Raw genomic sequence first — 26,036 nt, 5'->3', positions numbered from 1 at the left:
TTAACCACCAAGCCATCTCTCCAACCTGATAAAAAAGATTTTAAATTTCATTCTTTTCGTGATTGTTTGCAATCTTTCTTCTTGACAACACTGTAATGGAATGTCCAAATGGTGATTAGTGGCGGTTGGTAGAAGGAGCCATATGTGTGATGCTGCCATATGTGTGAGGGGCTGGCAACAAGGTGCAGACCCAAGGCCATGGCCCTGAGCACTGAGGCTCGCCTGCTGGATGTGGGCTCTCAGCCCCATCAAGATGTCTTCAGGAGAGGACAGCAGGTGGTGGCTTGTGCCCTGCTGAGCCGGCCTAGGAGAGTGGCAACCACAATCGCCATGCCCAAGCCTCCAGCCTGGGGCACCAGGAAGCTCCGGCTGTGATGGCCTCAGGTTGGTCATGGTGGGCCTGGAGGCCCGAAGAAGCCGCCCGGGCCTCCGCGGGCCCTGAGAGGGGACTGACCCGCCTGAGCGGAGCCCGGAGCTCCACACCACAGGCCTCCCCTTGTCCTGCCTCCCGGTGTTGTCTGCCCCACGGAGTGGGCACACGTGTCCTTCCCACCCCGCAGCTCGACCGCGCCCGAGCCGGGCCTCAGGGCACGCGGAGCTCGTGGGTGAGCGCCGGGCCTGAGGGGGCGGGGCGCTCGCGTTATATTTGGCGCCCGCAGCAGCGCGTGTGCCTGGGCGAGTTTTCCTTCCGCGGGTGCGGGCAGCCTGGGCGCCGCCGCCCAAGCTGACTCCTCTCTCTCCCTCTCCGACCGCGGCAGGGCCCAGAGGTGATTCTGCCTGCACGATGTCCTCCTTCCTGGAGACGAGCTCTTCGCAGGCGCCACGTCGCGAACAAAAAGAGAAAAGAAAAAAATGAAAAGAAAAATCAGAAGAAGCTGACAGAGAAGGGGGCAGTAACGGCGTTGGGGGTCACCTCGGCCACGGGAGGGCGCGCTAAGACAGCGGCGGGGTTTCCAACGGAGACTGCAGCCTTGCAGTGTCCGGGGATGAAGCCCAGGCCAGCCCTGCCAGGGGACCTGTGAGTGGACCCCTAGTCCGACCTCCGGTCTGCTCCCCAGGGACAGCAAGGAGCAAGCAGGGCGGGCTGCACCTTAAGAGCAGCATCATCAAGGTAGGTAGGAGACCCGCGTCCCTCCTTAGGCTCTTTCTGGGCCCCCCCTCCCCCGCCCTGGGGAAGCAGTGGCAGAAGGAGGCAATGCAAAGTGAGCCCATTGGGTAGAGGAAGGGAGGGTTCAGGGATGTATGGAGAGCTGAAGCAGGGATTGGAAAGCCTATGGCATTGGGAAAGAATGGAGAGGTGCTCTGGAGTGTGCATGAGAGCTGTGCTCTGACATCCCCAGAGCAACTTGGGGCTGTCACCTCTCTCCAGATTGACTTAGAATTAAATGACCTGTACCTGCCAGGGCAGGACAGGCTTTTCAGATGCAGCTTAGCCTGGTGGCACACTCCCTGTAATGTTTCCATTGTATGTTAAAGGACAGGGATCATAGGAAAATATTTCCTTAAAACCTCAGGCAATGAATGATTATTTAATAGATTTCTTCTGATCTACTTTGTAATTGGTTGCCCCTTGCAAGAGATTGTATTTGGAAGATGTAAAATACCCTCCTTCAATTACTCGGGAAAAGGGAACATAAACAGAAATTTCCTCTTTTTTAGACTCCAAAGCTCTGAGAGATTACAGTTCTGCATAATTTAATTCTTTCCTACCTGCTATGAGCAGGCCTCCAGATCAGCAAGTTCCTTTGGAATGGTTTTGCTTGTTTTTGTTTATTTTCCATGGTGCTGATTAGAAAGCCATGAATTTTAAATTTCAAGAGGTGACACCCAGAGTTTATGGTGGTTTCCTTCACACACTGCAGTGTAGTTGCAGCATAAAAACATACTTCTTGTGACAAGAAGTGGAAAAAGAAAGTTGATGAGCTAAGAAAAGTAGAGCCTTAAGCCAGATCAACCATTTGGCTTCCTCAAATAGGGAGCAAGCATGGAATGTGGCTTTTTCAGAATCGAGGGGGTTTTTAGGATTGGGCAGTGAATGCTGTCTGGTGCTAACCCGTCCCTTTTGTGGCTGACAACCCTTAGGAGAAGGTCAGAATGTGCCAACAGCACAGAGTGGGCACTGGTGGTGTTTGAACTCAGAAGTGCTCAGGAACTGTGAAAGTTTCTCTGTTATCACCCTGGAGCCATCTAGTGAAATAGACCAAGTGATGCTGTGTAAGAGGCCATTGTGAGGGCTGGAGAGATGGCTCAGTGGGTAAGAGCACCAAGTGTTCTTCCAGAGGTCCTGAGTTCAAATGCCAGCAACCACATGGTGGCTCACAACCATCTGTAAGGAGTACTGATGCCCTCTTCTGGTGTGTCTGAAGACAGCTGCATTGTCTCACATATAAATAAATAAATCTTACAAAAGATTGTCATCTACTGCAGTTTCTGTGTGGACAGGGCACAGTTGAAGGGCTTAAAAATCAAGTACAATGCCTGTCTTTAGAGATCAAGTGTATCACCTAACATTCAAACCAATCAATGTAGTGTCTTTTTTGCTGCTTCTGTACCTTTAAGTGATGTAACTTTTCTCCTATTACATCGTTTGTTTCCATGATAGTTGTTTTCAAGTATATATGATTATCGCTCCTATTTGCAGAGCTATTCAATATTTTCATTGATTAAATATTTGTGGTGAATTTACATTGTGATATCAGTAAAATGCTATGTGAAAATTTTAGAGAATATACCGGTTTGGGTAATTTTAATAACCTTTACCCTCAAGTGGTGGCCTGTTTTCACATTGAAAAGACTGGAATTCATTACCATCCATAGCAGGATTGATAGGGAAGCACAATGGACAGCGACAGTGTAGTTCTCTTTGACAGTTGTGGGAGCCAAGAAAGAAGTGTGACTTGCTTTTTGTGATGTACAAAATCAAGACTGAGTATCATTACTGTAGAAGCCCATGGAAAAAATGATGAAGTTTTCAGAAATCACCAGTTAAAGAAATGGTGGTTTTGTTTATATTGAATTCTGAGTTTCAAAGTTATGTTTCATTTTTCTTTATTCCTTAATGAGGCTTTTTATTAATTTTTTTATTCACCATTACACCCTTAGATGCACAGGGCTAGGATTGTAGTAGGTGCTCAATAAATCTCTGACCATCGGGGAGGAGGAATGATAAGAAAGTATGTATTTTCTGTAAGTTCTGCTAGTTTTGGGAACAGGTGGTTTTAGGTTGACCAGTTACAGCTTGGTATCTTGTCCCACATAAGACAACTTGACAGAACCCCCTTTCTGGCCATTATGTTCAACTTATTTTTGTCTTAATCATTCTTGAAAATCATGGAAGTAGTGTGGAAAATTGATTGTACCTGCAGTATAGCAAAAAAGGCCAGTCTAGATAGGTAAGCAGTTATGTTTCTCCATGAGCTGATGTCTTAAAACATCTATATTTTAGGAATTTAGTGTTGTGTTTTCTAAACGTACATCGTACAGCATACAGATAACATCGTAATAGAATTAAGGAATCTTTTGATTTAGCACCAAATTCCATAAAGCGATGACTACTGCACAGCTCTCTTGGCTATATGAATAGCCGAAATTATATTTCATTCTTTTAAAGAAATAATGAAAGTACTTAAGGTTAAGCAAAGCCCATTGGAATAGTTTACTGTGGTTTTTCTCTTTGGTTTCTTGTGCTCTTTTAGAAGACGACTTTAAGAAGTCAGGGCGGTCAGGTGGTCAGTGTGGTCAGGCAGTCATGAGCAGATGGTTAAGTGATGTATGTGCTAGGGCCCCATAGGCCAGTGAGCCCAGCCGAAGAGCAGAGGCTAGCCAGTGAGCCTGACTAAAGAGCAGAGGCTAGCCAGTGAGCCTGACTGAAGAGCAGAGGCTAGACAGTGAGCCTGACTGTAGAGCAGAGGCTAGCCAGTGAGCCAGGCTGAAGAGCACAGGCTAGCCAGTGAGCCTGACTGAAGAGCACAGGCTACTCAGTGAGCCTCGCTGAAGGCTGAAGAGCAGTGATTTTAACCTTTATTTCTAAGTTCTTCCGTTTTCCTAAAATTTCTACAAAAGTTTGCCTCCATAAAGTTTGGCTTTAAAGGTTCTCCTTGCTCTCTTCTTCTTATCTCCTTTCCTCTTGCTCTTATGTCACAATAATTTCCTTACTCTCAATGCCTTACTCTCAACGCTATGCTTTACTTCTAAGTTCTTCTTGAGTTCTGTTCTCTTCAGTTCAGTTCTGTCTAAAAAGCTTTCTCTCTCTTTCTCCTCAGCATTTGTATATCTTTCTGAACACAGCATCACATGGTGAAAAGTTCACCACAAGTTTGCACAGGAATTCAAATCATAAGTTGGATAATCAGTTTAAGACAGAGAATGTTTACATGCATATCCATGAAGAGTAATCATCAGGATAAACAGTCACCATCTGTCACTAGCTCTGCACATTCATGGAGAGTTAAAAGCTGTAATTTTTATGAGAAAAGAATAAGTGAAATTACCTATAGGCAAATCCAGTCAATTATTTATGTTCAGTCCTTGCACCTATAGTAAATCATTAGTTCTCTTTTTATGAACTTTGGTTAATTGGTTTATACCCTCTTAGGATGGGCTCTAATTTGTAGATGCCTGCTTGGTATTGCAGAAGCAATTCACTCATGACACTTTAAGAAGAAGAGTTCTCAATGCAATTTTGATTACCAGAGAAAACTTAATAGCATTCTCATTATAAAGGAGCTTAAAATTACTAATCTCATTTTAGGAATACTTATAGAATTATAAGAATTATAGGAATTAAGACATCATCTATTTGTCTGTACATCATCATGCCAAGACAATACATCTTCGTTGCTCTGTGGTGATCTGCTCAAAAGAGTAGGGTAAAGAGCATGACAAATACAGAGGCAGATACTTGCAGCCAACCATTTAGCTGAGATCAGGGTCCCCAATGGGGGAGTAAGAGAAAGGATTGAGGGAGCTGAAGGGGTTTACAGCCCCATAAGAAAAACAGTAAGAAACACCCATAGCTCCCAGGGCTGAAACCACCATCCAAAGAGTACACATGGACAGACCCATGGCTACAGCTGCATATGTAGAAGAGGATGGCCTTCTTGGGCACAAATGGGAGGAGAAGCCCTTGGTCTTGTCAAGGCTTGATGCCCCAGTGTAGGGGAAACCAGAACAGGGAGGCAGGTAGTCCTGGGTAGTGGGGTGGGTGTGGTAACACCCTCATAGTAGAAGGACGAGGTGGTTTTATAAGGGGTTTTGTAGATGGGAAAACAGGAAAACGGTTAACATTTGAAATGTAACAAAAGCCCTCTCTGGGGATGGACAGCTGCTAAGGTGCTCTGAGCCCCTACTTCCCTGCTGCCTCCCTTTGATCGCGACTGTGGTGCATGGTGTCAGCCTGGGACTCTCCATGGGCTGCTGCTGGCACTGGTCCTGGCGTTCAGGGCCAAAAGCATGATGAGCAAGGAGCACATGGTTTGTCCCGATTCAGAGCTGGCCGAATGGCCACCAAAGGACAAGCACAGCTTCCTGTACGATCATGAGGTCTTCCTGGGCAAGGAGGACTCCAAGACCTTTGATAGCTAAGCCTGGACGAGAGCAGGAGAGGCTGGGGAAAATTGTTGATCCAATTGACAGTGATGGAGGCGGCCCTGTTACTACTGAGGACCTGAAAGTTTGGATCAAACATGTACAGAAAGGATACATCTACCATAATGTGGCTAAACTCTGGAAGGATTATGACAGGGACATAAACGAAAAGATCTCCTGGGAAGAATACAAGCAGGCCACCTATGGCTACTACCTGGTTAACCTTGCTGATTTCCAAGATGGCTCTGATCATCACAACTTTAAAAAGATGCCTCCACGAGATGAGAGGAGTTTTAAGGCCTTGACGGTGACCTGACAGCTACTCAGGACGGGTTCATTGCTTTTCTGCACTAAGAGCATTTAGAACATATGAAGGAGATTGTAGTTCTGGAAACCCTGAAGGATATCGACAAGAACGGGGATGGGTTTGTGGACCAGGATGAGTACATTGTGGACATCTTTTCCTCACGAGGACAATTGCCCTGAGACAGACTGGATTTTGTCTGGGGAGCAGTTCAGTGATTTCCCAGATCTGAACAAGGATGGGAAGTTGGACTAGGATGTGATTCTCCACTGGATCCTCCCTCAGGACTATGACCATGTGAAGGCTGAGGCCTGGCATCTTGTGTATGAGTAAGACAAAAACAAGGATGAGTGCTAACCAAGGAGGAGATTCTAGACAACTGGACCATGTTTGTGGGAAGCCAAGCCACCAATTACGCGAAAGATCTTACCAAAATCGTGATGAATTTTGAAAGACACTCATATTCATGTGGCCAACGGTCACAGGCTTCCTGCGGATGTTCTGGGTTATTGCTATATTTGTCAAGTATATAGCAGTTGTGTCCCTAAACAATGAGAAATCTTTCTAAAGCTCAAAAAAATCATACATTGCACCAAACAATAATAGTAGGAGATTTAAACACCCCACTTTCATCAATGGACAGATCAGGGAAACAGAAATTAAACATAGACATAGAAAGACTAACAGAAGGTATGAACCAAATGGATTTAACATATATTTATAGATCATTACACCCTAAAACAAAAGGATATACCTTCTTCTCAGCATCTCATGGTACCTTCTCCAAAATTGACCATATAATCGGTCACAAAACAAGCCTCAACAGGTATAGGAAGATAGAAATAATCCCATGCATCCTTTAAAAAAACCACGGACTAAGGCTGCTGATCAATAACAACAAATAAGACAGAAAGCCCACATATACATGGAAGTTGAAGTCAATGAAAACTTGGTCTTTGGAGACATAAGAAAGAAATTAAAGATTTCTTCTAATTTAATGAAAATGAAGATACAACATACCCAAACTTATAGGACACAATAAAAGCAGCGCTAAGAGGAAAACTCATAGCTCTGAGTGCCTGCAAAAAGAAACAAGAGAGAGCATATGTCAGCAGCTTGACAGCACACCTCAAAGCTCTAGAAAAAAATTAAATAAACCCTAGAGGAGTAGAAGACAGGAAATAATCAAACTCAGGGCTGAAATCAAACAAGAAGATACAAAACCAAGTATCAAAAGAATCAGTAACCCTGGAGTTGGTTCTTTGAGAAAATCAACAAGATAAATAAACACTTAGCCATACTAACCAGAGGTCACAGAGAGTGTATCCAAATTAATAAAATCAGAAATAAAAGGGAGACATAACAATAAAATCTGAAGAAATTAAGAAGATCATCAGATCCTACTACAAAAACATATTCAACAAAACTGTAAAATGTGAAGGAAATGGACAATTTTCTATACAGATACCAGGTACCACAGTTAAATCAGGAACAAATAAACCATCTAAACAACCCAATAACTCATAAAGAAATAGAAACTGTTATTAAACATCTCCCATCCAAAAAGAGCCCAGAACCAGATGGATTTAGTGCAGAATTCTATCAGACCTTCATAGAAGACTTCATACCAATACTGCCCAAACTATTCCGCAAAATAGAAACAGACAGAGCACTACCAAATTCCTTCTACGAATCCACAATTACTCTTATACCTAAACCACACAAAGATACAACAAAGATAGAGTAATTCAGACCTATTTGCTTTATGAATATTGATGCAAAAATGCTCAATAAAATTCTTGCAAACTGAGTCCAAGAACACATCCAAACAATCATCCATCATGATCAAGTAGGCCTCATGGCAAGGATGCAGGGATGGTTTAATATACAGAAATCCATCAACGAAATAACCATATAAACAAACTCAAAGGAAAAAAGACACACATGATCATTTCCTTAGATGCTGAGAATTCATTTGACAAAATTCAATACCCTTTCACTAATAAAGTCCTGTTAAGATCAGGAATTCAAGGCCCATATCTAAATATAGGAAAATGCAAAATATATCCAACCAGGAGCTAATATCAAACTAAACTGAGAAAATTGAAGGAATCCCACTAAAATCAGAGACTAGACAAGGCTGCCCACTCTTTCCCTACTTTTTCAATATGGTACTTAAAGTCCTAGCCATAGCAATCAAACAATGAAAGTAGGTCAAAGGGATAAAAATTAGAAGGGATGAAGTCAAAACACTAATATTTGAAGATGATATGATAGTATACTTAAGCAACACCAAAATTCCACCAGAGAACTACTTAACCTGATCAACAACTTCAGCAAACTGTCCAAGCATAAAACTAACTCAAACAATTCAGTAGCCTTCCTCTACTCAAAGGGTAAAAAGGCTGAGAAAGAAATTAAGGAAATGACACCCTTCACAATACTCCCAAATACTATAATATAACTTGCTGTTACTTGAACCAAGCCAGTAAAAAAAACTGTACGACAAGAACTTCAAATCTCTGAAGAAACTGAAGAAGATCTCAGAAGATGGAAAGATCTCTCATGCTCATAGATTGGCAGGATGAATATGGTACAAAAAAAATGGCCTTTTTGCCAAAAGCAATCTACAGATTCAATGACATCACCATCAATATTCCTACTCAATTCTTTATAAAGGTAGAAAGTGCAATTTGCTATCATTCGGTATACCATAAAACCCAGGATAGCAAAAACTATACTCAACAATAAAAGAACTTCTGGGGGAATCACCATCTCTGACCTCAAGCAGTATTACAGAGCAATAGTTTGTATGGTATTGGCATACAGACAGGCAGATCAGTGGAACATAATTGAAGACACAGAAATGAACCCACACACCTATGGTCATTTGATCTTTGACAAAGGAGTTAAAACATCCAATGGTAGAAACATAGCATTTTTAACAAATGGTGCTGTATCAACTGGAGGTCAGCATGTAGAAGAATGCAACTTGACCCATTCTTATTGGCCTGGACAAAGCTTAAGTCCAAGGGGATCAAGGGCCTCCACATCAAACCAGATACACTAAAATTAATAGAAAAAAAAGTAGGAAAGAGTCTCGAAGACATGAGCACTAAGGAAAATTTCTTGAACAAAATACCAATGGCTTATGCTTTAAGATCAAAAATCGACAAATGGGGGGACCGCATAAAACTGAAAAGCTTCTGTAAGGCAAAGGAGAATGTCATTAGGACAAAAAGGCAACCAACAGATTGGGAAAGAATCCTTACCAATCCTGCATCTGATGGATGGTAATATCCAAAGTGTACACGAAACACAAGAAGTTAGAGTACAGAGAGCCAAACATCCCTGTTAATAAATGGGGTTCAGAGGTAAAGAAAACATTCTCAGCTGAGGAATATCGAACAGCTGAAAAGCACCTAAAGAAATGCTCAACATCCTTAGTCATCAGGGAAATGCAAACCAAAACAACCCTAAGAATCCACCTCACACCAGTCAGGATGTCTAAGATCAAAAACTCAGGTGACAACAAATGCTGGTGAGGATGTGGTGAAAGAGGAACACTCCTCCATTGTTGCTGGGATGGCAAACTGGTACAAGCACTCTGGAAATCAGTCTGAAGGTTCCTCAGAAAATTGGACATTGCACTACCTGAGCACACAGCTATACCTGTCCTGGGCATATACCCAAAAGATACTCCCTCATACAACAACACACATGCTGCACTAAGTTCATAGCAGCCTTATTCATAATAGCCAGAAGCTGGAATGAACCCAGATGCCCTTCAACAGAGGAATGGATTCGAAAAATGTGGTACATCTACACAATGGAGTACCACTCAGCTATCAAAAACAATGCTACGTTCAATTCATAGGCAAATGGAAAGAACTAGAAAATATCATCCACAGTGAGGTAATCCAATCACAGAAAAACACACTTGGTATGCTGTTGGGAGCGATGGCCTTGAAGCCCTCCATTATTGATGTTATTATTATGGTTAGAAGTAAGTATGATGGGGTTCATGGAAAATCCCCAGCCAGCTGCAGAAGACTAATACAAATATGGTGGTCAAGATGAATAATCATATGATAACGTGTGACATTAACATACCCAATGTCATGACCTGTAACCTTTCTGAAAAACCAACATCCTGCTGACTAATAGATATGACAAACCTGTGACCTTTCTGACAACCTGTCAACATCAGCCAATTCCCTGACCACATGAATATTGTGTCCTTGGCGTGGGTAAATGTTTCTTACTTCTCTCCTCTCTCTGTTACCCTTTTTATGGTACAAATTCAGCCTTGGGGAAAAATAAAATTGTCGCCTTGATCAGACTCTTGTCTTGGAGTCCTTCTTCACATCTCTTCTCCCTCATTCTCTTCCAGATACTCAGCACCCCTCATTGACAATATGCACTCATTGATAAGTGGATATTGACCAAAACCTCGAATTACCCAAGATGCAATCTACAGATCTCAGGAAACTCAAGAAGAAGGATGACCAAAGTGCAGATGCTCCCATTCGTTCTTAAAATGGGGAACAAAAATATCCATAGGAGGGGATATGGAGGCCAAATCTAAAGCAGAGACTGAAGGAACAGCCATTCAGAGTCTGCCACACATGTGGCCCATATATATACAACCACCAAAACTAGGTAAGATTGATGAAGCTAAAAAGTGCTTACAAAAGGGACCGGATATACATCTCCCCTAAGAGACACATCCAGGGCATGTCAAATAAAGAGGTCAGAGCTAGCAGTAAACTACTGAACTGAGAACAGGACGCCCTTTATGGGAATTAGAGGAAGGATTCCAAGAGCTGAAGGGCTTGCAACCCCATATGAACAGCAATGCCAACCAAATAAACCACTAGCAAAAGACTATACATGGACTGACCCAGGGGTCCAACTGCATATGTAGGAGAGACTAGCCTTGTTGGGGCACCTGTGGAAGTGGAAGCCCTTGTTCTTCCAAGGTTGGACCCTCAGTGCAGTGGAATATCCAGGAAGGGGTTTCTAAGTGGCGTGGATTGGGGGACCATACATATGGGAGAGGGCACGGCAGGGGGGCTTATGGACCAAAAGCTGGGTAATGGAATAAGGTTTGAATAAAAAGTATATATCTATTAAAAAAAACTAAAATTTTTTTTTACATTCTTTTTTTTTTTTTATTAACTTGAGTATTTCTTATATACATTTCGAGTGTTATTCCCTTTCCCGGTTTCCGGGCAAACATCCCCCTCCCCCCTCCCCTTCCTTATGGGTGTTCCCCTCCCAACCCTCCCCCCATTGCCGCCCTCCCCCCATAGACTAGTTCACTGGGGGTTCAGTCTTAGCAGGACCCAGGGCTTCCCCTTCCACAGGTGCTCTTACTAGGATATTCATTGCTACCTATGGGGTCAGAGTCCAGGGTCAGTCCATGTATAGTCTTTAGGTAGTGGCTTAGTCCCTGGAAGCTCTGGTTGCTTGGCATTGTTGTACTTTTGGGGTCTCGAGCCCCTTCAAGCTCTTCCAGTTCTTTCTCTGATTCCTTCAATAGGGGACCTATTCTCAGTTCAGTGGTTTGCTGCTGGCATTCGCCTCTATATTTGCTGTATTCTGGCTGTGTCTCTCAGGAGCGATCTACATCCGGCTCCTGTTGGTCTGCACTTCTTTGCTTCATCCATCTTGTCTAATTGGGTGGCTGTATATGTATGGGCCACATGTGGGGCAGGCTCTGAATGGGTGTTCCTTCAGTCTCTGTTTTAATCTTTGCCTCTCCCTTCCCTGCCAAGGGTATTCTTTTTCCTCATTTAAAGAAGGAGTGAAGCATTCACATTTTGATCATCCGTCTTGAGTTTCGTTTGTTCTAGGGATCTAGGGTAATTCAAGCATTTGGGCTAATAGCCACTTATCAATGAGTGCATACCATGTATGTCTTTCTGTGATTGGGTTAGCTCACTCAGGATGATATTTTCCAGTTCCAACCATTTGCCTACGAATTTCATAAACTCGTTGTTTTTGATAGCTGAGTAATATTCCATTGTGTAGATGTACCACATTTTCTGTATCCATTCCTCTGTTGAAGGGCATCTGGGTTCTTTCCATTTTCTGGCTATTATAAATAAGGCGGCGATGAACATAGTGGAGCACGTGTCTCTTATATGTTGAGGCATCTTTTGGGTATATGCCCAAGAGAGGTATAGCTGGATCCTCAGGCAGTTCAATGTCCAATTTTCTGAGGAACCTCCAGACTGATTTCCAGAATGGTTTTACCAGTCTGCAATCCCACCAACAATGGAGGAGTGTTCCTCTTTCTCCACATCCTCGCCAGCATCTGCTGTCACCTGAGTTTTTGATCTTAGCCAATCGCACTGGTGTGAGGTGAAATCTCAGGGTTGTTTTGATTTGCATTTCCCTTATGACTAAAGATGTTGAACATTTCTTTAGGTGTTTCTCAGCCATTCGGCATTCCTCAGCTGTGAATTCTTTGTTTAGCTCTGAACCCCATTTTTAATAGGGTTATTTGTTTCCCTGCGGTCTAACTTCTTGAGTTCTTTGTATATTTTGGATATAAGGCCTCTATCTGTTGTAGGATTGGTAAAGATCTTTTCCCAATCTGTTGGTTGCCGTTTTGTCCTAACCACAGTGTCCTTTGCCTTACAGAAGCTTTGCAGTTTTATGAGATCCCATTTGTCGATTCTTGATCTTAGAGCATAAGCCATTGGTGTTTTGTTCAGGAAATTTTTTCCAGTGCCCATGTGTTCCAGATGCTTCCCTAGTTTTTCTTCTATTAGTGTGAGTGTGTCTGGTTTGATGTGGAGGTCCTTGATCCACTTGGACTTAAGCTTTGTACAGGGTGATAAGCATGGATCGATCTGCATTCTTCTACATGTTGCCCTCCAGTTGAACCAGCACCATTTCCTGAAAATGCTATCTTTTTTCCATTGGATGGTTTTGGCTCCTTTGTCAAAAATCAAGTGACCATAGGTGTGTGGGTTCATTTCTGGGTCTTCAATTCTATTCCATTGGTCTATCTGTCTGTCTCTGTACCAATACCATGCAGTTTTTATCACTATTGCTCTGTAATACTGCTTGAGTTCAGGGATAGTGATTCCCCCTGAAGTCCTCTTATTGTTGAGGATAGCTTTAGCTATCCTGGGTTTTTTGTTATTCCAGATGAATTTGCAAATTGTTCTGTCTAACTCTTTGAAGAATTGGATTGGTATTTTGATGGGGATTGCATTGAATCTGTAGATTGCTTTTGGTAAAATGGCCATTTTTACTATATTAATCCTGCCAATCCATGAGCATGGGAGATCTTTCCATCTTCTGAGGTCTTCTTCAATTTCTTTCCTCAGTGTCTTGAAGTTCTTATTGTACAGATCTTTTACTTGCTTGGTTAAAGTCACACCGAGGTACTTTATATTATTTGGGTCTATTATGAAGGGTGTCGTTTCCCTAATTTCTTTCTCGGCTTGTTTCTCTTTTGTATAGAGGAAGGCAACTGATTTATTTGAGTTAATTTTATACCCAGCCACTTTGCTGAAGTTGTTTATCAGCTTTAGTAGTTCTCTGGTGGAACTTTTTGGATCACTTAAATATACTATCATATCATCTGCAAATAGTGATATTTTGACCTCTTCTTTTCCGATCTGTATCCCCTTGACCTCCTTTTGTTGTCTGGTTGCTCTGGCTAGGACTTCAAGAACTATATTGAATAAGTAGAGAGAGAGTGGGCAACCTTGTCTAGTCCCTGATTTTAGTGGGATTGCATCAAGTTTCTCTCCATTTAGTTTAATGTTAGCAACTGGTTTGCTGTATATGGCTTTTACTATGTTTAGGTATGGGCCTTGAATTCCTATTCTTTCCAGGACTTTTATCATGAAGGGGTGTTGAATTTTGTCAAATGCTTTCTCAGCATCTAATGAAATGATCATGTGGTTCTGTTCTTTCAGTTTGTTTATATGATGGATCACGTTGATGGTTTTCCGTATATTAAACCATCCCTGCATGCTTGGGATGAAGCCTACTTGATCATGGTGGATGATTGTTTTGATGTGCTCTTGAATTCGGTTTGCCAGAATTTTATTGAGTATTTTTGCGTCGATATTCATAAGGGAAATTGGTCTGAAGTTCTCTTTCTTTGTTGTGTCTTTGTGTGGTTTAGGTATAAGAGTAATTGTGGCTTCGTAGAAGGAATTCGGTAGGGCTCCATCTGTTTCAATTTTGTGGAATAGTTTGGATAATATTGGTATGAGGTCTTCTATGAAGGTTTGATAGAATTCTGCACTAAACCCGTCTGGACCTGGGCTCTTTTTGGTTGGGAGACCTTTAATGACTGCTTCTATTTCCTTAGGAGATATGGGGTTGTTTAAATGGTTTATCTGTTCCTGATTTAACTTCGATACCTGGTATCTGTCTAGGAAATTGTCCATTTCCTGAAGATTTTCAAATTTTGTTGAATATAGGTTTTTATAGTAAGATCTGATGATTTTATGAATTTCCTCCGAATCTGTAAAAAAACTAAAATTTTAAAAAATGATAATAATACTAAGAAATAATCAAAAAAAGAAAATGTGAATAAGAAAGAAATTTTAGGATTTGGAAAAAGATGAATGCCAGGTATTTGAAAAACTGTACGACCATGTAAACACTTTAATATACTTGAGAAATTTTTTACATGTTAATGAACTGCATCTTTTTTTTAAATAGTGAATGGAAATCCAGTCCCTTCCTGGGTGTGAGTCTAGGGATCCAGATGTAGTTGAATTCATTATTTGTTGAGTCCTGAACCTTTCAGCCTGCTTCTAACTCAGCTTATGCCAAGGAAACTAGGCCAGGGTGATATCTAAGCCATTGACCAAACTATCTGGACTAACAATCAGAGGTGAAATTCCACCTTGTAAATGGGACGAGAGGAATAAAAGATACCTTTAAGGATTTAAAAAAAATGAAATGTACCCCAAAAAAATCCAATAAAAATGTTTAAAATAAAAATAACTTAGGAAATACAAAATACTGGGGTGCCATTCCACAATCATGATGTGTTTTTTCAGTGATAGCTTACAGGTTAATTTACTTCTCTATAACTGTTTTCTTATTTGAAAGTAAGTAATGGCATCATCTGTGGAGTGATGGTGAGAACAAAAGCTTTGCCTAACTTGAATAATCGATCCCTCCTGAGCATGTGCTTAACATTCTAAGCACAGGGAAATTTCCTGAGGGGATTAAAGAACAAAATCCAAACATAAAACAGGAACAACAACGATGTAAAAACATTCTGCACTCTGGGTATGAAGGCATGTTACAACTTTAATCAGCTTTGTAGGTATTTGTAATAAACACACAAGAAACAAAAATCCTATCACAGTCCTAGCAGTTGCATCCAACAAAGAGAGAGCTGTGAGGTAGTGCGTGCTGCTTCTTTCCCCAGATACCCCTGGGCCTCAGGCCTGCACCCAGTGAGCTGGACCAAGAGCAGCCAGGTTGAAATTCCTGCTGCCATGGCAGGATTCTGGAGGAACATTTCCCTTTGACAACAAGGAACCTGTGTGGAGGAGACCTCTTGGTGAGTCCTCAAGGACTCTACTGTCCTATTCTACAGGGAGAAGCCCTGCCAGGTCTTTGGCAAGGCCAGCCAGTTGTATGGGGAAGTCTCTGGTCCTGTGGCAGAGGGCGAGGAATGGCAGAAAGAATGGCAGCTCCACTGAGAGCAAAGGCTACCCCTTCTAGGCCTATGACCTCCTAATTAATTTATCTTTTCACCCAATGCCCTATTCACATTTTCTTACTATCATACAACTGTGATCTTGATGAGCAGCTGGGCTCTTGTTTTCTTAATCAGTTCTTTGTTGTCACAGACGTTTTTAACTTACTCCAGCCCCTGAGAATTATTCATACCTACTGTATGCAGTAGGACCCTTGGTGGGACTGTCATCTCAAAAATAGAAGATTCGGTAATCCAAAAGATTGGACTCCAGTTTACCTCAGGCCAGGAAAGAAGTCAGCCACCATTAGTAAAAGAGCAAGGGAAAAATTACATAGGAAAAACAAGTGGCTTGATCAGTAGAAAAGATCCTCAACTTCTAAGGCCCGCATATCTGCACCCCTCTCTTCTGAGCTTTGTATAGTGATGTTGTATAACTCCAGATGGTAGTAAAAGGCAGAGTTCTTCCCAGAAAGGTCAGACATGATTTTCACTCTTACATCTCTGAGGTGGGGTGGCATTATAGCACACATTCATGTTGAATTATTATAACACCTATGATAAGAAGACAGAATCCATATATCACAATGCCAAATAGACTCCCTCCTGAACTTATGGACCCATTAAAATTGAGGTTCAACCTGAACTCAGGCCATTCCACTCCCTTCCCATCCTCCTGATTCTTATGTTTGCTACAAGTAAAAGATCATGGTGCAGTCCCCAATATTCTCATACCTAGACTTGTCTATTCACGAAGAATGATATTGGAGAAGTGAAGGCTATATAGTTACAATGTAGTAACACAAGGTCCAAGTTGACATTTGCTCACTGATGTCCAATTTAATTGTCTTGTTATATTTGAGAAAGGGAGGATGTCCTACATAATATATAAAACGGACAGAAATTTATTATTTTATATATGCCCTGTAGTTGATCACTATGTTCCCAAGTAAAAGGAGTTTTTATTGCAAAAAAATAGGATTATAGACCATTGATTTTGTGAAATACATGGATATGTAAATGGAAACAATGTCGGCTTTCAAGGACTGCACAGTAAGCAAATATTTCCAGGTTTTATACACTCAGAGGTATAGAAGAAATATATTGGCCTCCAGAAAAAGGGAAAAGCTCAGGAATCGAAATGTGTGTCACATGCATTGTCTCGAGAAGTAGATTTACTTTTAAGAAAAATCTCCCTCCTCCTTGGTCCCTAGAGTTTTGGGTGCTAAAGAAAATCTGTTCTCCAATTCAGGGTTGTAAGCAACCCTCCCCAGCAAAAGCATTGTTGACTTCTAATGAAGCAGAGAGACATATCTAGCTTTGAAATAGAGGTTGCCAAATGGTATTCCCAGTGACACATGGGAGACTGGAGGAAAGGGTCCCCACATAAATTCATCAGTGTGGGGAGAGCTGGTTAAGGTAGGCCATAGAATTTTCCAGTGACATCACCAGTAAGCCGTTCACTGGACACTCTATTGTATCTAAGAGATCCCTAGAATCTTCTGTGATGTCACCAGTGTTGTGGTGACACCAACTGCCTTTGGGATATTACTTCAGTTCCCTTTGGGTTCACAAGCAGGCATGTTTCGCCAGCTGCTCAGGCTATTTCGGAAGGAAAGTGTTGATCAAGAAGAGACCGCACCAGGTCAGAGGGAAGCTGACCCCCTCTCTAGTGAAACAGGAAGGAGGAAATCATTCTGGGGAAGGCTTGGTGAGTCGTGGGCAGAGTTGGGGAACATCCTCAAGGAGGTAGGTTTGAGATGTGCCTTCTAAGACTAGGCCTTACAAGCAGGAGCGTTGGGATTTTTCAAAGGCAAACCAAGAGTCAGGAGTTCCTGATCTTTAATTTGAGAGAAAGCCATAAAGTGGTAAGACTTCAGTGTCTTTTCTTGAAGCTTTTTAACTGTGAGTGTCAACAAATGGCAGGAGGAGGCACTGTGAGATTAACAATGTGACCATCCATGTTTCGGAGTTGAAGCACTTCATCCTCTAGATTACTGTAGGTTACATAAGTCTCTGATGGCAAGAACAAGGAAGGATGCACCCCTAGTCATGAATTGAGTTCTCAGACATTTTGGGCTGGACCACACTTGGTTAGAGCTTGATGGTGGTAAGCATTATGAAGTCATTATGAACTCCAGGATTATCTGCACCACATCTGATATGAGATAACAATGTCGCAGATGTTTATGTCTCAGTCAGATTATAACTTTCAGTGCCGGTGATTGTGTAATAGTGAGTGTGGCACGTGTATGGCATTAGAGGTTGGGAAGAGGGACATAGCTTAAGAATCAACCTTTAAGAAAGCTTTTCTGTTCTTTCAGGGATTCACCCAGTCTCTACCATTTCCCCTTCCTCAACCTCCTTTTCCGATTCAGAATGATCTATTCTGTCCATTGGTTCAAATATGCAAATTCAGTTGGGTTTATCTGTCTACAGGTTTTGGTAGGAAGGCATCATCCCAAAATGTCATCAGTAAGCAAGAGGAGTGTCTAAAGGAACTGGAGGAACTCAAATTTGAAATCGAGAAGTGTCAATTCGAGAGGGATGAACTTTATCAAATCCTGGATCTTTATATCTATGATGAGTGGGACCACAGGTAGTCATTATGCCCAGTAACCTGTTCACTGTCTTGCGCTCTCTCTCTGCTACCTCAAGATTTACTCATAGCACGAGAGAGTTTCACTTCTCATCCTGGATTTTAAGGAGCTTTGGCAGGCATTTGCTTGTGAGATGAGCTAGGTGCTGTGTGTTTAGGGTCAACCTCTTTTGTACTTGACCCCGAGCCTCTTGGATTAGCATTGGGTCTGTAAACAGATAGAAGGACCTGGTCACACTTGCTGCAACTGTGTGTGTGAATGAAATGCCTGCACGTCATCACTCTTTCCTCTGAATTTGTTCATTATACTCTGATTCTATGGCACCTCCATGCATGTAGTTGACATTCTAAATGTGTTTGGATATGGGTTGGTATGTATGTATGTGGAAGTATATGTGGTGTTTTACTCAGGATCAGGACGTCTGGGACCTTTGATGGGGTCTGAGGATTTGTTTGATCAACACTTTGCAGGTCATGATAGTGATGAGTACGTGGAGGCCCACATTGATCAACAGAGCACTTTGCTCCTTCTGTATACCTTGGTGGCACACAGGACTCTCCCGAGGGGAGGAGGTGCTATAAATCCTCTTCCCTGTCAAACTCAGTTATGCCCTCTGGGAATTCATGTAACTATAGAAACCAAGGATTGAGTATACCTGCTTTCAAAACAAGAGAAATGTCATCACAGCTTTCTCTTGGGCCCAAAGCTGTGGCACAGACTGGAGGAATCTTCTTCCTGAACTAGTCAATTCCATCATGCTCACCTGGCCAGCTCTGGAAGGTCAGGTCCCTCCAACTGGTACTGTGGCTCTGTTGTCCTGTGCCCAGGACAATAAACTTAACCAGTACAAATACTTTGAAGGAGCAAGTATGTGGTACATACTGAGTTTAAGTAATAGAACAGTCTGATTTTACCTAATTTGTTTCACCTGCTTTGATCTTTAGTTTTTTATTTTTATAACTATCCAGGGATTGTTTATTGTGACCTAGAAATGGTCACTGTGGTCTTGACTGTTGTTATTCCCAAACAGGCAGCTCTCAGGCTCTGCCCCCTCCTATATAGTGAGTCTTTGCAGAACCATATCTCTCAGGATTCCAAGGAGTCCTTATTTCAAAACAAATGTTTGCTTATTTAAATAGAAATATTTTCTGTGAATTGAGTCTCACTGTTGGGTTTTGGTCTGGTTTTTGACTTTGCCACTTTCTTCCCTTCCACCATTCCTTGAATTTGAAATTTTTTATTATATATTTTTATTTACATTTCACCTAATTCTGAAATCGTGAGTTCAAAACATTATTTGTTCCTTTGGCCTAACCCAGGCTGCATGTCAAATTGCCAGTCCTTCAATCTGAACATGAGATGAGAATGATGGCTATGCAAATGATGACCAACTCAATAAGTGATGCCATGGAGAGGTACAAGGAGCTCATACAAGTGAACAGTTCCTACCGGTGAGTCGCTGACAGAGATGAGAATCCAGCACTAGGCAGGGAATGCTTCTGTCCTGTATGACTTTAACAAAAGTCAGGGCTCTGGTTCTGTAGTGTCTGACTCTTAACAAGAAGGCTGCCTCCTGGCAAGGGTCTTAGATTTGTAGCTCTTGGACTCAGTTGTTGTACATGTGAAGGGTGTAGAAGACCCTCCAATTGTTATTTTCCCAGTTAAAGTTCCTCTAGATAGAAAAGGTTTGCACCATGATGGGAATATCAATCAACTCTGAATCTCTAGGACTCTGACAGGAGATTTAAAGATCTGTGATCCATGAGAAACACATGGAAAGATTGTATAGCTATTGGGTCTTCAACTACCCCTCAGAGGGGCTTTTTCCACAACGTGAAGATGGTTTTACCATACCATGGACATACGAGCTCCCTTATGGACCATCTCTTCTTCCTTGATTTATATAAACCGTCTAAATGTCAGGATTTTCAGAAGTACTTTGATTCTTGTGGAATGTGCCCTCTGGATTTGACCTCCTCTAATTGGTGCTAACTTGTATAGTGTGGCTCTATTCTGGGGATTTCTGAGGATGAGGACCCTTGAACGGATGATTGGACTTGCAGGAGTGACAGGCAAATAGAAGGTGCCTGCGATTTACCATTTTTTGTTTGTGGTTCAGCATCAGGCACTCCCAGCTCCTACGTGAACAAGCTCAATTGAAGAACAATATACAGATTTTGCTGAATGAGAAGAGAGAACTGCTGGTGGAGCAGACTGAACTGCAGGCATCCTCTGTGGAGGCAAAGAGGCTCTGTGAAGAGGCCGGAATGAACATCTGTGACCCCAGTGCCAAGCAACAGCAGGTAGGGTTAGGCCTCAGGGTCAGGTTGTCCTCATGTCTTACGATAACCATAGACAAACCAATGTAACTTTCTATTGACTGATCCATGTCCTGACCTAGGTCTCATCCAAGTGTTCATTCATGTGATGGTTTACAAGGCCCTCTGTTGAGATAGCCCCTTTTCAAGAAACTGCATGTTTGGAAAGCAAATGTTCCTGCTCTTTGAGAATCTGCACTTCATTAAGGGAGATAGGTTGATCACACAGCACAGCACTACATGCCATTATGTATGGAGGGTGGTATGTGGGAGCCCCTCTTTAGACTAGAACAGGGCTTTGAGGGATGAAGCAAAAGCCTGGAGCTCATTTTTTTTACAGGGTTCGTGTGAGACTCAGGAAGTAAGTAGTTTTCAAGGAGGAGAGCCTGGTGGAAATGCCAAAGAAATGGTTCTCATTTTCAATTGTGGTGGCTTCTGTTCTTCCTCCCCTCATGTCCCTGTATATGAAGATCGTGACTTCATGCTTCATAGATCTTGGGTAACTACAGAGCCTGTGTATCAGCATGTCAGTCCTGTCTTATTTGAGTGCTCCTGCAGAGTTCATAACTGGGCCTTACAGTCTGAAGCTGGTTAGAAGAGCAAGGATGTGGAAAAAGTTTCTCAAAGGCTGAGGGTTGCCATGAGAGATTTGAGACTTCAAGAACAAAGTTATCAGTATATACCCCCAATTCTCAAGAAAGGTGCATTGCTCTGCTGACCTGCATCTTAGGGAGCATGCGGGGAGGCCAGTTCATGACATGCAGTTTTGTCCAGTCATTATCTAACTTAGTCCTTTAAGCCTAGGTCTCTCAACAAACATGAAGCTTCCTTTTTTTGTGCTGGCCAGCAGTCTTTGCATCATTCGTCCAGTTCCAAGTGGAGCCCCCTCTCTTATTTGTCTCAACACATTCTTAAACCATTCAGCTCTTTTAAAAATAAGGATTAGATTTCTTCACTTTACCTGAACAGAGTTATCGCCCGGGAAGATTCTGGATTGTCTTATTGGCTTCACCATGATCTTGCATGGAATCCTAGAGTGCATCCCTCTGCTGACATTTCTTTGCTGACTATATCATGGGCACTGCATTCTCACAGGATAGATTCCCTCTCAATATTGTACACAGTGCTGCATTCCAGAAAATTCACTGTATGTTATTTATTTAGCCTTTTTCTGACTGACATTGAGGTTGTTTTAATATCACATGAACTCTAATGTGATGAAAAGTTCCTGGGAACTGACCATTAGTTACTGTCTTCTCTGATGCTTCCAAAGTCTTCTATGAAGGAAACAGGGTAGTTTTAGTGAGGGGCCTATGATGAGTCAGCATAGCGCTTGATGGAGTCTTTTCCTAGAAATCTCTCTCTTGGGGATTTGATGTTGTGTTGTTTAGGCTATCTGTGCAGAACATGTAACTTACTTGTCGGACCAGCAAGTATCTGCATAGAAAGGTTTCCTGAAGTGGAAATGAGTACAGGCCAGGGCAGCACAGCCTGCTTGAGTCTAAGAGAGTTGTACACAGCATTGTTCCCAGTAATTCCTCACTCAACAGGAAATGTGCTGCACAAGATCAAAGTTTTCATTTGTGCGTGCAAGTGAGTATCTGTGTATGTCTGTGTGTGTGTGTGTGTGTGTTTGTGTGTGTGTGTGTGTGTGGTGTGTGTGTGGGTATATGTGTGTGTGTGTGTGTGTGTGTGTGTATGTTTGCAGTAGTGAACGTGTGTTTTCCTCTATTTCCAAGTTTCATGAGAAAAGTACTCTAAGCGTTCACTTTACATCCATGAAACATGAAATAGAGCTGCCCAGTCATTTGGCATCTCCATCTAGCTCTGTACAGCAAAAGGAACTTAAATTACTAATTTATTCTGTTTCCAAAAATTTCAGAACAGAATTATCTTGTGAAGTCTGGGGGAGGAGTGGAAATATGTTCAAGTGAGTCGTGTTTAACAGGGGTAACAAATGGTACAGGCCTAGAGCTTGCAGGTCCCTTTTTCTTATGGTGTAGAAGCAGGATAATAAAATCCTTTAGAAATGCAACCCCCAAAAAGAGGACACAAAAACACCTGTAAAGTTAGATTTTCAAGTGATTAGGGGCAAAACTACTGATCTGCATTGAAATCCTTTGGAGCACATCAAAGGAATGGAGTACAGGGCAGTAAGTGCAAGGCTTCTCTATAAAATCCATGAGTTTATGCGGCTTCTCTGTTCTTTGTGAATTGTGAAAGCCCACTGGAAGGTTATGTCACTCACTGTGTCTTCTCCAAGGTTGCTTTCCACATTGCCTGCTACCATTACTTTCGAGCTACCTTGGCAACTACAACTTCCCCTGGGAGTTTGGCTTGTATTTTATTCATTGAGAATTTGAGTTGCTTGGAATTGTATCGTCATCCAGAAAAAGTCGCATAGCTATGCTGTGGTGCAAGAACAGGGCAGTTTCAGGAACCCCTTTAGGTGCACAGATAATCCAAAGCGCTCCTCTATGTTATCTGTGTAGCATTCTGCAACTGTCGATCAACATCATTTTCTCTCAGTTAATTTCAGCCTCAATGGGTTAGGAGAAATGATGAGCTTCAAATGGGTCTGACAGTGTAAGAACAGGTAGCCCTATGAGAAGCCATGTTCAGAAAGTGGAACAGAAGTTTTAGTTAACCCAGTGATTCCACAACAAGGAGTAGGTATTGCCATTGCAACTAGGGAGCATCAGTGTTGTAGTGGTCCCAGAGTAACCTTGAAGGAGAATCTATCCAGACGTCCATCAGCCAAGGAGTGAAAGTGTACCATACGATGGAGCCCTTCCATAGATTCTGATTCAGTGTGAGATAATCCATGCAAGCTTTTACTTACTTATTCAAATTATCTCTGTAACAATCACATTACGGGGAGAAAATTTGTTGATTTGGATCCTGGTTATGGAGATTTCCTATGATTCTAGCTTTGGGCATGAAGTCACTCAGGCTATGGTAAAGACAGCTCCGATTAGAAGAAGTTGCACACTTTGGGGAAAGTCTGAAAGAGTGAACAAGAACAAGAGTCTAGTCCACCACCAACATATGATCCTTTGCTGAGCAACAAGACAGCTCTACACAACCTTTGGGACTTGCTAAGCCAGATTGTTAATGGGGAAAGAACCCTGAGTCTATGACGGTTTATGGGAGGACAGCACATCACTGAATGAGCTGTCTATGGGCTCTGGCCACTATGTACATATTACGCTCAACATTTGTTTTTATACCTCCAGTGAATCCTGGGGAATCTTTACATTAAGCATTAATGTTCAGGTAGGAACATAGGCTGGAAGAAGCCATTTGAATATCCTTCCCTATATAAATACCCTTTTTGGGTGGATGACCACCCCACCTGGATTTCAGCCTCAGGCAGCTAAGGAGCTACTCAGAGTATTGTTCTGGTACAGTTCATGTGAATTTTGCCCATGAAACAATATATATCATCCTCTGTATTTCTTGCTATGTTCTACTCCTTTCTTCCTATGATCTCTCAGGAAAGATCTGAGGACATTTTCTCTTCTGTCCTCTCACAAATTGCCTTACACTAGCCATAGACTTACAGGGGGGCTATTCTGTTTCTACATCACAAGCACCTTTAATGTCCGTGTGTACGCTGGGAAGATTTGCATGGAGCACATTCTCAGTGATTACAGGATCTATGCAATTCCCATGGATTTGATGTGAGATGGCTTCTCTGTGTATTTGCAGATACAGTGGTTACAAATGGAAACTAGACGGGTTCCTTCAGTGCTAACATAATCAGAAATTTCACCTCAATTCTGGGCATGTTCTCCAGAAGGAATCCACATGGTATTCTAGGTTGCTCATACCTCTCTTGAACTCAGATTCAGACCCAGCTACAATGTTATTATTCAATGTCATATACCTGGACCAGTGGGGAAATATGCTCATTTTTCTCTTAATCCCAGCACAGTGCATAGTCCACAGTTCAAATTCTAGTAGTGTTAAAAGCTGAGATATAAATCCAAGCGTAGGTACTCTATGTCACTTGGGGATGCAGGGACTGACCTCAGCTGACAGGTCATGCTGGATTGTCCAACTGAATAGAGCTGATGTAAGAGGGAGAGCTGAATTGACAACCACTCAATAAATCTTTATTCCCTTGCTCTGCTAGGTCTGAAATTCTCCAGCAGAAACTCGAACATGACACAGTCCAGGACAAGATCTCCCTTGGAGAGAAGTGCTACAGGAGGAGAACTAAGTGTGCACAGCAAATACACCACTATTGCGTCTCATCTGTAGTGTCCATAGCAATTGTGAACTGCATTTTCCTCCTTTAGTTTAACTTCTTTGGATTGAATAGGCCGTACTTTCACCTCAGCATCTCCAACAAGTGTGCACTTTTTGAGGGACGCAGAGAAGTGCTGATGCACATCAATCAAGAGCTGCTGGTCATCCAGAAAGACTGTGCACGTGTAAATTTTTACTTGTCCTGATGGGTCATCCAGAAGAGTTTCGTGGAGATCAGTTCACAATATTGGAAAGACTTTGTGACAAAGTCTGTAATATCATTTATACTCAGCATTGGTAGGCTTTTTCCTTAATACCCCCACTCCAACAAAACAGACCTACTTCCACTCCTCTCGAAAAGATTGTTACCATCACTAACTGCTTGTCTACTATGTCTCCAAGGCAAGCCACAGGCTATAAGTCTATTCTGCAAAAGGAGCAGCAAAAGAATGCTTAGCGCAATTCTTCTATTTAAAGTTTGGTTAATTTTTAATTGTTTTGGTTATTTGGTTTTCCTTCTATTCATTTGAAGATTTATTATTTATCTGTTGTTGTTGTTTTGTTCATTTCCTTTTCTATTTTGATAAGGATATAGACTGTATATATTTACTACCTGCATCTGGTTACTATCAAGTAAATTGGATGTATTCTGGTCAATAAAGGAGTAATCTCAAACACTTCACTCTTAAGAACCTTCTTTATTGATCATTAGTGTCAACATCTGAAGTCCCACAGCTATCAGGGAGGGATGGATCTCTGTATTCTCATGGGGACTGGGCATCAAATCACTTCCCAGTCAGACTGAGATTCACAGGCATTTATACAGTCACTGTGCACTGTGTTTCCAACTCTGAATTTCAACTTCATCATGCATACATTACCCACTGTGTATGCTTGCTGTCAAATATATAGTTACCTCTAAATTATACTCTGTCGATGACAGTTTTGACCAAATTAATAGGATAAACATTAATTTTTCTGTAACACCTCCCAGAACATATAAACATGGTATAAGGGAGTTTAAAGCCATCGGGAATCCTGCACCCAAATCCCGGGGCAGAAAATGCTGAACACCCAGGAATGCAGATAATCCTGAGACCACAGGAAAGAAAGCCACTTCTGACCAGCTCTGCCCACATCTCTGGTCCAATATTAATCTGCATGGTGCCTCTGGAAACATGAATAGAAGAGCAGTCAGTGGCAGGAACTTACTTGGTCCAGCCTGGACCCAGAACCTACCTGGGCCCTGAGCATATTTGAAGAAAACCATAGGCATACAA

At 42.1% G+C, this 26,036-nt stretch overlaps 1 protein-coding gene and 1 pseudogene across 1 annotated transcript; both read left to right on the top strand.

Moving 5' to 3' along the window:
* Nucleotides 1-986: 986 nt before the first annotated feature.
* LOC134480454 (reticulocalbin-1-like) overlaps nt 987-26,036 on the top strand; it is a 48,905-nt pseudogene continuing 23,855 nt past the window's right edge.
* LOC134480513 (girdin-like) lies at nt 14,983-25,431 on the top strand. The gene is made up of 5 exons (XM_063268024.1): nt 14,983-17,295; nt 18,024-18,183; nt 19,504-19,635; nt 20,304-20,487; nt 24,641-25,431. Exons 1-5 carry the CDS (start codon nt 17,166-17,168, stop codon nt 24,644-24,646), a joined length of 612 nt encoding a protein of 203 aa, XP_063124094.1. The 5' UTR covers nt 14,983-17,165; the 3' UTR covers nt 24,647-25,431.

This window comes from Rattus norvegicus, chromosome 9 (assembly GCF_036323735.1).
Source record: "Rattus norvegicus strain BN/NHsdMcwi chromosome 9, GRCr8, whole genome shotgun sequence".
NCBI lineage: Eukaryota > Metazoa > Chordata > Mammalia > Rodentia > Muridae > Rattus > Rattus norvegicus.
This window is presented reverse-complemented; position numbering and strand designations above follow the sequence as displayed.

What these genes read in the sequence shown, in the direction of transcription:
- LOC134480513 (XM_063268024.1), top strand. Translation starts at nt 17,166, where the DNA reads ATGTTTCGCCAGCTGCTCAGGCTATTTCGGAAGGAAAGTGTTGATCAA. An exon ending in ATCATTCTGGGGAAGGCTTG is followed by an intron (nt 17,296 to 18,023) that starts GTGAGTCGTGGG and finishes ATCTGTCTACAG; the next exon opens with GTTTTGGTAGGAAGGCATCA. An exon ending in CAAGTGAACAGTTCCTACCG is followed by an intron (nt 19,636 to 20,303) that starts GTGAGTCGCTGA and finishes TTTGTGGTTCAG; the next exon opens with CATCAGGCACTCCCAGCTCC.